The sequence below is a fragment of the Marmota monax genome, unplaced genomic scaffold (assembly GCF_021218885.2).
Source record: "Marmota monax isolate L192 unplaced genomic scaffold, Marmota_monax_Labrador192_F-V1.1 WCK01_AAM20220418_F8-fsc00005, whole genome shotgun sequence".
Classification (NCBI taxonomy): domain Eukaryota; kingdom Metazoa; phylum Chordata; class Mammalia; order Rodentia; family Sciuridae; genus Marmota; species Marmota monax.
In genome coordinates this window covers 26,232,187-26,245,182 of record NW_026692254.1, presented here as the reverse complement: position 1 = coordinate 26,245,182, position 12,996 = coordinate 26,232,187, and the positions used below count along the sequence as shown (strand labels likewise).

Sequence of the window (12,996 nt, the reverse complement as noted above, 5' to 3'; positions counted from 1 at the left end):
TTATGCATTTGTCTTGCTGGGAACACGATGTCTCTGAGTCCTATACTGCTACCTCTAGCCTGGGGGTACACACGTGCCCTGGAGTGGGACCCGGTGTTTACCGAGCCGCAGCAGACGCGGAGCACAGAGGCACTTTGTTTAGAAGCCTGAGGTGCCGGAGACTGAGGGTTAGGATGTGGGCCTCATGACATCCTGGTTCAATAGGATCTTGATTCTTCAGGCCAGTCTTGGAGCCAGGACATAAATAACTCCGCCCGTTGGGAGTTGCTGGACCCTTTCCCGTTCTCACTCATCTTTCCTTTCTTTTCACCACTCCCCCAGCTTCCCTCGTTCCCTGCTCTTTGTAGTGTTCTCCTTCCTAACTCTAGCAGTGCTTCAGAGGGAGTTTTAATTTGTTCTTTCATTCATCAAACATTTAGTGAGTATTTACTATGTATTAGGTCCTGTGCTAGGCCCAGCGGATGACCTTGAGTAACACATGACATTGACCCTTTGTCTTGAGCAGTGACGAGCACTTTTCAGGGCCTCTTTTGCAAAGACTCTGAAAAGATGTGGGTGGGGCCCTGGTCCAGGAGACTTTGGGATGGAGCATGGGGCAGATGAGCAGAAAGTTCTGGGTTCTCAGATAAGCATTCCTGAGCCAACGTCACCCCATGGTGGCAGCAGTGGTGGACAGTGCTGGTGTTCATTCAACCTAGAGTCCATCTCCATGCTATCATTACCCCATTTGGTTAGTCATTTTTATATTCTAGACTTCCAAGAAAAGTTCTACAGAGTTCCTCTATTCACTCTCCAGCCTTCAAACTATGTTCTAGAAAGGTCCTTGTCATGGACCCAAGATCCTCCTTTGTTCCAAGTGTGTACATCATCCAGAGATCACTCTGCAAGAGTGGCTATTTGAATGGTTCAGCCATGCTCTGTTCCTCTGTCCTTGAGAACTGGCAGGGTTGGCTGCAGACCATTATGAAGGGTCTGCAGCCAGCTAGGGGACACACTCACCAGGTCACACTGTCACACAGTGCTGCAGGGGAAGTTGCCCACCTCTTATAGGCATGAGGGGAGACACAGACAGTGGGGCCAAGAGAAGGGGCGAGGACCGGTCTGTGATGGCAGGCAGAAATTCCTGCCACTAGGGAAGGCAGGGGTCCTGCCCTCTCGGTGGTGTCCTTTCTCATGAAAAGATTTAGAGCTGGCCTTCTTTCTCCCTCCTGCCACTTCAAAAACCCACAGTCGGAGCTCTTGAGAATGTTATTCTTTTCCATTTAAAGACATTCCATTTCATGTGTAATTAAATGTGTGGTATTGAATTAATGTTTTCTTCTGAGCCTTTTTGGCAGCCTGAGACCCTAGGGTCTGGTTAGTGCAAAGAAAACACACGCTTCTCAGAGATCCTCCCTTCCTCTCCCTGTTCCCTCCTCCCCACTCCCCTGCCAAGAATCTCCCTCATCCTTTATGACAGTCACCCTCAGGAATCACCACCCTCTGCTCTTCTGTGAAGCAGTGGGGGTCTTGATCTCCAAAAGACATCCTGGCTTCTCTCATTGGGCTCAGGCGGTGGCCACCAAGAGTGGTAAGAACAGGTTTCACGAGACCATTATAGATGCTACTAGTTTCCACTAAATACTGGTACCAGTTCAGAGCACAGAGCCTCGTTTTGGAGGAAGAGTTGCAACAGAAGACCCTCCACCCATACCTTTTCTTTCTGGAGTTTCATTAACGGATGGCCAACTGCATCCAAAAATATTAATATTTGTCTTGACTCTGAAGAGAGACCACATTCACATAATTTTTTATTACTGTATTGCATTATAATTATTAAGTTTTATTATGGGTGATAGTTGTTAATCACTAATCTTGATGATTAATGTTAGTGATTAATGTTAATCGTACTATGCCTAATTTATAAGTTAAACTGTATCATAGGCATGCATATACAGGGAAAACACAGTGTAACAGGGATTGGAACTATGTATAATTTCAGGCACCCTCTGGGAGTCTGGAAATGTGTCCCCTGTGGCTATGTGGGGACTACTCTACTAGATTTTAGAGTCTGATGGGTCATCTCTGGTAGCTGGGGAATCTTGGACAAATTACTTCATCACCATGAGCTTCGCTTCCTCATCTGTAGAGCCAGTAGCAACACATATTTCAGAATATTGTAAAGATGTGTGAGATGCTACATGTCACATGCTTAGCCTGGCACCTGGCTCAGGGGAAGTGCTCAGTCAATGGGTGTTATTTTTATTATTAAGAACAGCACAAGAGATAAAAATAAGCTAAAAGATACACGCATGGAGTGAGGTAGAGTCTGTGAGGGAAAGATTTTGATCAGTCTCAAGGATGAACTCAGGAGCCAGTTGGGAACTTAGGTATTAAAATAACCAGGAGTACCCAATAGGGGCCAGTCCTTAGGGTTGCACTGGGGTGGGGCTGTCTGTGGGCTTCTCAGACCCCAATCTTCAGGGAGTAGCCTCTCAGCTCTGCACACTTGCATGACCAACCCCCCACCCCCAGGGAAGATAATATCAGCCAAAGCACCAAGGTGACAAATGAACCCCAGTAAAAGCATTCTTTTCTGAGAAACAGTGCTGGCTTTGAGGGGATTCGAGTTTTCAGCTTGACATAGCAGAGTCAGGATCACCCTTATTTATAACCATCGACCCTGGGAAATCTGGTTTTTCTCTACTGATCAATAGCAGTCTTGAGTAGGTGGCTGTCTCTACATTGTGATGTCTTCATTCCATTGTCTAACCAACCTCCTCCCACAAACTATTTTGGACTCTGAAGCAGCCGCAAGTCAGACATCATGGTGGAGGGCTTGGGCAGACTGCTGGTGACCTTGAGTCCTTTGCTGCCTCACCCCTGAGCAGCCACAGGCCATTTTATTTCCAGAGAAAAACCACCATCTTTCCGAAGTTTCTTTCCAAGCTGCTGTTTTGTTTGCAGATAGGTTGATTTTCATTCTTAAAATGAAAGTCTTACAAAAAGGGAAGGAATCATATTTGCTAGATATCAGCTATATTACAGATATTTCTGATCATCCCTGTTATCTAAAAGCTTTAAATCAGCCCTCTTAAAGGTGCAGTGCTGCTAAATCAATATCTGTGTTTCCGTTTTACAGATAAGGAACTAGAGGCTTGGAGAGCGTAGGACACAAAGAGTAAGAGACAAGATCAGGATTTCAATACAGACCTGGTCTTCCCACTCTCCAAATCCTCACTCTTTCAGCAGTTCCATATTATGTGGGGTTTTGTTCCCTTTCATCCATGGTCAGCAAGGCTGAGCAGTTTACGACTATCTTTCCTGCCTCCCTTTCCCCCAGAACAGAGATGCAATTGACAGTAGTCACCTCTGTATCCAGCTGTACCACACAAACTATCCAGGGTACCTATGCATGTCTCAGCAGATGCTGTAGGAAAGTCTCCCTCAGCCCCCAAACCCAGGATGCAGCCTCCTGGCAGCCCCAGTGAGCACAGGCAGGGTGAGGTACAACCCTTGTCTGCCCACTAGCCTCCTAGGGTTCTGTGGTCTTCTGTACAGAGGTGCCAGTGACTTGCAGGATAAGAGCTTTTGCTTTAGGTCAAGCTTGCTGCAAGGTCTGGAAGACCTCCCAGAAGTGAATCCCACACATATGGAATAGTTATCTTGGTCCCCACTACAGAGGAAGAATTCTTGGAGCTGAAACCACAATGCAGAAATCCTCACACTGTATTTGTGTCCGATGAACCAGTGGTCCTGTGGGAAGGAGAGGATCTACAGGTGGCTTCCTTTGGTGGAACTCAGTTAGTGGCTCTCTTGCAAAAAGGAATTCAGGAAGAGCCAGGGCAAAAGGTCTCAGGAACCCTTTTCATTTCTTAAAGATCCCTTCCCATTATACACCAACTCCTTATTCTCTCCAACAGCGCCTTCCTTAGTGGAGATTGGGAGGTCTTCCCACGGCCTGGGCTGTGTCTCCCCTCTCTCCTCCTCCCCTTCCTGCATCCCGACGTCTGAGCCTTGTGACCCAGACTTGCTGGGCCAGCCAACCAGGCAGTAAAAAGAGATTGATGCCCTCTCCTCCCAGGAAAATCCATCACTTTTCGGCATGAGGGTCAGATGGCTTCACCAGAGGCAGCTCTGAGAAGCACGGTGTGAGCTAAAAATAAGTGTGGCAGGAACCCAAATAGATGTGTGGACGTCAGAAACGAAGTGGTTCACTCCAGCCGTTCCCTAGAGCCTGGCAGAGCATCCATTCCCTTCTCCCCAGAGCCTCATGTGCTGTGAGTGGCCTCCGGGGGCGGGGGGTGGGGGGGAGTGGCTGCCCTTTCCCTTGGGAAGATGCTGTAATACAGTCCCAAGATGAACCGGGTCAGAGAAAGCGGGTTAGGAGTGGAAGATGGTGGAAGGTAGAATTTTGGGCATCTGTGGATAGGTCTAATTGAGTGGCTATAAAGTCAGGAAGGACAGAGTAGAAGCAGCCTAATGTAAAGGAAATAACTGGTCATAGAAAGAAGAGAGAGTCCTTGGTCAGTTTTTACCTTTGTGAATTTGGAAGGTTAAATCCTACCCTCATTTTCTCATCTGTGAAAGGGGTCCTATAACACTGTCTCTCAAGATCATTATGAGAACCAGCCTTGAGCACATTGCACGATTTGGTGCCCATCAATCCCTTGGCCCTGCTTCTTCCTTGGTGGGTTCCAGGAAAGCAGTTAGTGCCCTGGTGTTTTGGAGTCTAGAATCTCATTGGTACATGGGCTTTTTCATGTGCAAGTGATTTGCCCTGTGCATTTGGCCCCAATCCAGCTTTTCTTTGCCAAATCTCCCTGGTTACCTCGTGGAGCCTCTTCTCCCCATGACCTGGAAGAAGTTCTCTCCTGGAGGAGGATTTAAGGTGAAATGGAATCTGTTTTTCTTTCTCTTCCTTTGTCTACCCTTTCCCAGCTCTCACCATCCCACCCATGGCCAAGCCCAGGTATTGATTTCAAAGTCAAAGTCCCTATACTTGGAAGACAACTGGAATGAACCAACACTATTTTGTACTGAGCCCCTGAGAATGATTCATTTACATATTGGGGGAAGATACTTTGGCCCAGGGTAGGCTTCCACCCCAGCCTTTTTCATGTGCTTACAGAGAGCAGACAAGTTTCCCAAAATGTGGTCACCTGCCTCCTGCTATGTTCAAGGTCCACAGCTGTCTGAGCCTCTGCCTCCAACAGCAGGGGGTTTGCAGCTGTTGCCAGGCTCTCAATTCTCTGGATGTTGAGGAAGGGTTGGGAAATCACTCCCTCTATGCGGCTACCACTTGGCTTGGCTGAATCTTTCAGGGCCTGTGAATCTTGCTGTGCAGGGAGGGAGGGGAGGAGGCAGGGTTCTTTGATGTGACCCAGGTACTGCAGATGAAAACCAGAGTCCTGCTCTTGGTAAAGCGCCTCTATTCTCATTTTACACTCATTGTAGCTGAGAACGAGAACCCCTGATGAAACTAGTGTGGACCTCCAGCTCAGAGTTGGACTTAGGCACCCAGAAAAATGCATTATGTTGCTTTTGCCTTTCTGGAGACATTTCTAGAACACAAGAGAGGCATGATTTCTATTGCACTGATGGGCAGTTCAGGCTCTGGGAGGAGATGGCTCAGCCTAGTCTACACAGCTAGGGAGGGGAGGAGAAGACGAGGTAAGTCCAGAGTCTGGGAGGGCTTCCTGGTCTTCTGGAGGTGGGGCATAACTTAATGTCTTTTAGGCATGGGACTGGTTAAATTCAAGCAGTCAAGGTGAACAGATTTTTTTTTCCAACTGGCTAATTCCCTCACCTTACAAAAATGTCCTGTTCCAACAGTTCTGTTCCAGTGGTATCAACAACTTAGAAATGTATATTCTCAGGCCCTGACTTGGACCTGCTCAGTTGGGACCTTGGAGGAGAGAAGCCCAGCAATCTGTTTAAACAAACTCTCTAGGCGAGTCTGGTGCAGGTTCCAGTTTGAGAAGCATTCTTCTATTGTAATGCAGAGGGAGAGTGGGGTCTGGGCCAGAGAAGGTGTTCTTCCCTAAGTGACATGACTGTTCTCTCATGTCCTTATTATGCTCTGGATTCCAAGCCCACCTCAGCCACCAGGTGAGAACCAGACTTGGCCTTCATTTTCCTATGAAATTGATAACAGCGTGATCCAAATACTGTTTTACAACACCTACATTTTGGACGAATTAAACATTTACAGACTTTCGTAGGGAATAGCGAGGAAGAACTTGTATTATCCCCCAAACCCATTTTACAGATGAGAAATATGAAATCCAAGGTGTTCTGTAAAATAACTAGCTTTGGAGGTTCCAGATCTTAAATCAAGTGCCTCTAGCTCCCCAGGCCTTACCAATTCCTGAGCATTTAGAGGCTGGGGCTTGGCACTGAAGAGCTGCCTTTACCAGCCCCATCTCCATTCCCCTTGCAGGAACCTGTGCGTCATTGTTAATCACCTGGGAATCATTAGGCAGCAATGAGCAGATGGCCTCCCAAGAGAGGTCCTGACCTCCAATTTTCTCTTAGTGGGGAACTCTTTAGCTTTCCCCTCAAGGCCTCCAAATACCCTTCTCAGAGACTGGGAAGCAGAGGCTGAGAGAGTGAAGAAGGCAACTGATTTTTAATTCCCTACTTGTAAAGGCTGAGACATAGCTTGGCAGGGTGGGGCAGCCGCTTTAGAAATCAGGGCCATGGTTTCCTCCCACAAATCCTCACAAGGCGGACCGTCTAGGATACTGTGAGATATCAAGAGCCTTAATAGGGAAAAACAATGTTTTGTGTAGTCTATTCTGAAAGAAATCCCCATACACACCAAGACACTAACCGAAGCCTTCTAGCCATGTCCCTCCGTCCCTGTCACAGGCTCCTCACTTCTGAGGACAGTCTGCCAAGGTCCTCCCCCTTCAGCTTTTATTTTCGACAAGGTCATTGGAGACAATCCTCTTTCCTGGCTCTGCGATGCTCTTCATAATGTTAATACAGGTATTTAATGGGCTTCTGCCTGTTGAACAATTAATGTAAAGGTCAGTGAGTAATCTCGAGCTGGCTCCTTTCAGCGCCAGTCCACTGCTTGTACAATTCCTTGGTAGCATTCTTTCCAAAGAGGTGGGAGGGCTGAGGTCACAGCTCTGCTTTCTCCTGGCAGACAGGAGAACCTAATTAAAATTAGGTGGCTAAATTAGCAGAGGGAATGGCAACCCCTCTCTCTGCACAGGCCCTCACTCTGGGGCTGTCTCTGAATTGGCCACTTGTAATTTCAGTGTCCTTTCTCTCGGAGGAGAAGGATGGGCCAACGGAAGGTTTTTTTGAAATGGTTTTAGCTGTCCATGAGTAGTTTCTATCATGACCCAGGCGCTGTTATGCTGGGGTCACTGTGGCCATTGTTACAAAAAGAACCAGTATATGGGGGTGTGTGTGTGTGTGCACGCGGACACATGTGTATATGCACACATATATACAATTTAGTTTGTCCCAGGCTTTGGGCCAAGCTCTTTATATGGATTCTCATCCTTTGTTGTTAATCTCATATTGCAGATGAGGAAATTGAGGCTCTGTGATTAAATAACTTTTCCCAACTCAGAAAAACCTGCAAGGGGATGGAACTAGGATTCAAATGTGATTCTGAACCCTACTGAAAGTACTTTGCCATCAACTGGAATGTTGGACTTCTAGACCTACTGAATCAGAATCTGCATTTTAACAAGATCCCGGGGAACCACGTGCAGGATAACTAGAGACTGCTGTATCCCCTCTCCAACAACTATTGCTAAGTAACACCAGATTCCTGGGCACTAACTACTGTGGGCGGTTTTCCACTGAAAAAGCACTGTTTAGAGAGGATAGTGGCTAGTCAGGGACAGAGCTGAGATTTAATTTGGAGTCACACTCTGCAACTCCAAAGCAAAGCCAGTTTCCATGCTTTAATCAGGGTGCTAGAGTTTGTTTTTTCCCGACTGTGGACTTGGAAGCGCCCCATATCCCTTGTTGTCTGGACAAACACCAAAGACTGACTTTTCTGCCTCCTCTCTGTTCCCCTCTGCAGATGTGCAGCACATCAAGCGAAGGGACATAGTGTTGAAGCGAGAACTGGGCGAGGGAGCCTTTGGGAAGGTCTTCCTGGCTGAGTGCTACAACCTCAGCCCAACCAAGGACAAGATGCTGGTGGCAGTGAAGGTAAATTCTGGAGCATGTGGGCACCAGGGAGAGGGCTGGCTGAGGCCCAGGGAGGCAGAGGAAGAGGCTCACCCATTCTCCACCAGAGAAGATGGTGCTAGATTCTCAGATGTATTCAGGGAACGTGTGACAGGGGCAGTGACTTTTCCATTGGACATAAACCAACTTCCTTTGGCTTCTGAGGTCAAAGGCTGTGGAATTCAAAGGGGGCTTTGCCTGGAGAACAAGTTATGCTGATGGAAGGTGCTGAGTTAGTTCTGCAGGTCCTGGATCTCCTGCCCCAGTGGCTCTGTAGGATGAATCATCTGTACATGGAAAGTCACTCAACCTTTTCAAGAGCAAAGCTGGATGAAGGGTGGGCTGCTCAAGGAGGCCTGGGGAGCCATTGCTCAAGGGTATCAGATAGCAGGAGTGGGGCAGTCAGGTATACAGGAATTCTTTATATATATATTTTAGTTGTATATGGACACAATACCTTTATTTTTTTGTTATTGTTTATTTTTATGTGGTGCAGGGGATCGAACCCAGTGCCTCACACATGCTAGCAAGCACTCTACCACGGAGCCACAACCCCAGCCCAGGAATTCTTAAATTCCTGCCACGGGGTCCATGTTTAGACTCCAAGGGTCAGGTGACTGTGGGTAACTTGCTCCTGGAAGCTGCTGGGTGGGTCCATTAACCACAGGGCTTTGTGCTGCTGAGACACTGGGCAGATATGCAGTTGGAGCTGCCTGGTATGGAGAAGAGGCTTGGCTACTACCACTACCCTCCTCCACCCTTACTCCATGGAGGAGCCTCTCTCTAGACCAATGCTTAGTACCAAAACAAATAAACAAACAAATAATACTTTAATCAAGAAGAGTGAATGCTTTCCAATAATTCTTTTAACAAAACAGAAGTAGATTGCTGACCTCTATTCTGTATTCTAGAAAAAAAGGAAGAAAGAAAGAATGAGAGTTTTGCCTCATAAAAGGCTGATGCTTATTATTACTATACATCCTGTGTATAAACTTGCTCTGTATGTCTGCATTGACATGAGATGGTCAGATGAGCTGGTGTATCTTTCAGCAGCTTGGACCAGGGATATGGAAAGGTTTCTAATTATGTCCCTAAATGTAGAATTGGCACTGTCCTTGCACTTTTAATGTCCAGAATGACACTAATCCACTGGGTGGTCATGCATCCATGTGGGGACTGACTGGTACATGAACTGAACAGTTTTGCACTTTGAGCAGGTAATAAAATGATGGCCAGAACCCTGAGAAAGTTTCCCCTGAGTAGTGTGGCATCAAGGGGCAGCACCCAGACTAGGTAATGCAAATAATGTGTTTCTGTCTGCATCTTTAAAAAAAAAAAATGGAGTGGGGGTAGTTGTGTATGGACAGCATGCCTTTATTTTATTTGTTTATTTTTACGTGGTGCTAAGGATTGAACCTAGTGCCTCACACATGCTAGGCAAGCGCTCTGCCACTGAGCCCCAGCCACAGCCCCGCTGCTTCCATCCTTTTAAAGGGGTTTCCTTCTCTCCTTGGGTCTGGGATCCTCACGAACATAAGCACTCTGGAATTTTACTCCATTGGCCACCTAGTGGATCCGCCCAGCGAGCAGCCCTGAAGGACATGCCTATCTCCTCCAGAGTGCCCCTGAGAATTGGCCTTTCCTGCTCTCTGTTCTTTTTAGATCTTCCTCCTATTTGCAGGCCCCTTCCTCTTGAGTTTGTTCCCGTCTTGATATAGGGTAATTTTGCACTTCTGGAAAACACTTGCAAGTATAACCCAAGATTAGGTTTGTTCAAAATCATGGTTTTAAATCAAAGGGCAAGTTTTTTTTTTTTTTCCTCCAGCAGTTGCTCTGATGGAAACAAATATTTTTAAGGTGTTTGCAGCCTGCTGGGAAGCCAAGATGAGTACCTATGAAAGAAATGGAGAGCAGGATAAGACAGACACAATTTGCCTGTACTTGTGGTGCGTGTGTGATGTTAAAATACAGATGCTTCTCAGCTTATGATGGAGCTGCGCTCCGATAAACTGATAAGTAAGGTTGAAAAGATCATAAGTCAAATTGAATTCACTGAACCCACTGAACATCCAAGCTTAGCCACATAGTACCCTGAAGAGTACCGTTTGCCCTGGTGATTCTGTGGCTGCCTGGGAGCTGTGGTTTGCTGCTGCTGCCCAGCACCATGAGAGATTGGACCCCGTTTGCTAGCCAGGGAAATGATCAAAATACAAAGGAAGGCGTCTACTGAATTCATATCCCTTCAACCAGTGTGAAGTCAAAACATTTTAAGCTGAAGCATCCTAAGTTGGGGTCTATGTGTCATGGGATCCACAGAGTTTTGAAGTTGGTTATGCCACTTTTAAATAGTCATTTGGCAAGCAAGCTCTTACAGGGCATTCAAACCCAGAAAAACCCCTTCCTTGCAGATGGTGAATGGGGTCTTTCTGCTTTTCTTATTTTCTTTCTCTGTCATTCTGTGTCCTGTCCTGAGTGAACCTCAGTACTCTTCAGATTCATAAACACTTCTTGTGGTTTTTTCTGGTCTAGAGTTTTTCCTGTCTGTGGAGGGTTTTGTTTTAACCTTAATGACCACGTAGTTTATTTCTAAGACATCTAATTGGCCCTTAATATTTTGTTAATTTTTTATATCCCTGTTCTGACTGCATGCTTTCTTACTGAAAAATAATTATTTTTTTCATTCTCTTGGAGCATTTACTTGTTTAAAAAGCTTTATGAGCCTGCTCTGCAGGAAATTCATGTTCTGGTTATTGACAATTTTAGTCATTTGGATTTAGTATTATGTTTCTTTCAATATGTCTGAACTTCAGCTTTTGGGTCCCTTTTAGTTCGGAGGGTTATTTTGTTTTTGTTTGGGGTGTTCATGATTTCTAGTGTTGGTTGCTTTAAATTGAAACAGTCATATAAAATATTTGTAAAACAAGCTGAGGGCAGAATCTCAGATCTGTATTATTTTCTAAAAAAATCTAGCAGGTTTCCCCTCCCCTCCTAAGAATGCTTTGACTCGGTGACCTTTTTCAGGTCTTTCCAAAGCATTCACCCTAGCTTCCATAAAAACTTCCCACTCTGCACTCCTATTTAAGTGGTTTCTTCATTGTATCACATGATTATTTTAACAGGTTTAACTATCATGGATGAATTTGGTGGCAATCATAGCCAACTCTTGGTAAACTCCTCTCTGGCAGAGAAGTACCTTTCTGAGTATTCAATTATCAGTGAGCATTAAGGGGCTCATGGGCACCAGTCAATATGTTCTGCAGAGGTTATGGGTGGTGCTGGCTAATATGGCCAGTCATAAAGATATAGCATACTTATGAATTTTTCCCAACAAAAGAATAGCAATTGCAAAGGACCTGAGGCACATTAAAACATAAAGTGTAAATATAGAGAAAAGCCAGTGATATTGAAGTGTAATGAATGAGGGGTGGAGAGAAATGAGGAGGCCAGACATTTAGAGTCCAAGACTATGTTACGGAGTTTGGATTTTATCCTAAAACCAATGGGAAGCCAATGGCCAGTTTTAAGCCAGAAGAGATGAGAGAGGAATGCTTAAATAGGTAAATATGGTAACTACCAATCCTCCTCCCTGGTAAATGTGCAAATCTTACCAAGGGGACAAGACAATGGCTTTTGAGGAACTAAAAGAAAAGTAATTATCATAGTTAAAAGGGGGAGAGAGAGAGAGAGAGAGAGAGAGAGAGAGAGAGAGAGAGAGAGAGACAGACACGGGGGTGGGGGGTGGGCAGTGAGGGGTTGAATGTTTACAAAAACCCTCTGTGTATAATAAAATGGGTTTCAGGACATTAATGATATCTGAAACCGAGTATCCATACAAATAGCTTCTCCCAACAAAATAAAAGAAAAATGGAAGGCAGCAGATCCCTTAGGCTGGACAAGATGAAGATTTCAAGTGGCTCTGAAGGTGCTGGGAGCTACTGAGCAGCCAGGGCTCTGATCCCCTAGCCTGCTGCCTCCCATCCTGCTGAGCAGCCCAGCTGAAACCCTCCCCTGGGCAGCACATGCTCCTGAGATCTGATGCACATGGAGGGAAAGAGCAGAAAGAGAAATGTCCCCAAACTTTGGAGGAAAAAGAAGGAGATAAAGAAGGCAAACTCCAGTTCTTCTCTTTGCTTTTGGATATTGCTCAAAGGACCTCGCCGGAGCCTCCCTGGCTTCAAGACCCTCTTGGCAAGACTCTCTCACTGCATCAATGGTTGATGGTGATGATAAACACCAGTTCTCTCCCTTGCCACTGACCAGTGACCCATTTTGCTGGAAAACCCCATGTGAAGGCAGAGAAAAGGGCACGGAAGACTGGAAGAGACAGCTGTTGCTTTGTGCTCCATCTCTCCGAGGAGGAACTCATCTGCCATGCAGTGTGTGGTGCCAGCCTGGGGGACACTGGCTGGTACTGCTGGAGAGCTGAGAACGGAAATATCCCATGGCTGCCATTGACATCCAGACTGTGGGAGAGAATGATTTAAAGAGATGGAGAGAGGCCATTTGGCTGGCCCCAAATTTGATCTATTTTTCCCTCTCATAAATCCAGCGTTCACATAAATCTTTATATTCTCCCATCCCACCCATGCTGGGCTCCTTTTTTTTTTTTTTTTGACTTCTTCTTCATGAAAATAAATAAATCACTCTTAGTCATCCTGTGTCCATGCCCCAACTCATGCAGCTCTGGGCTGCAACCCGGAGCTGCACCATGACTCTCTGGCTTGCAAATGTCTTTGTTCTGCTTGTGGTGGGCCTTGAAGCCTCATCCTTTATTCATAAGTAACCACTCAAAGCAAGCAGCGAACGCTAGAAGGG

General features: G+C 46.1%; 1 protein-coding gene and 1 long non-coding RNA gene across 3 annotated transcripts in view; one reads left to right on the top strand and one right to left on the bottom strand.

Annotated features, from left to right (window-relative positions):
• Ntrk3 (neurotrophic receptor tyrosine kinase 3) overlaps positions 1–12,996 on the top strand; it is a 389,370-nt gene that overhangs the window by 303,703 nt on the left and 72,671 nt on the right. For both annotated transcript variants that reach the window (XM_046436880.2, XM_046436872.2), the window contains exon 13: positions 8,033–8,163. In XM_046436880.2, coding sequence (XP_046292836.1) covers positions 8,033–8,163 — 131 coding nt within the window. The remainder of the gene's footprint in view (positions 1–8,032; positions 8,164–12,996) is intronic.
• Positions 9,125–12,996, bottom strand: part of LOC124087807 (uncharacterized) — a 92,474-nt gene continuing 88,602 nt past the window's right edge. Inside the window, exon 6 of the long non-coding RNA XR_006850199.2 lies at positions 9,125–12,987. This is a non-coding gene — a long non-coding RNA (uncharacterized LOC124087807). The remainder of the gene's footprint in view (positions 12,988–12,996) is intronic.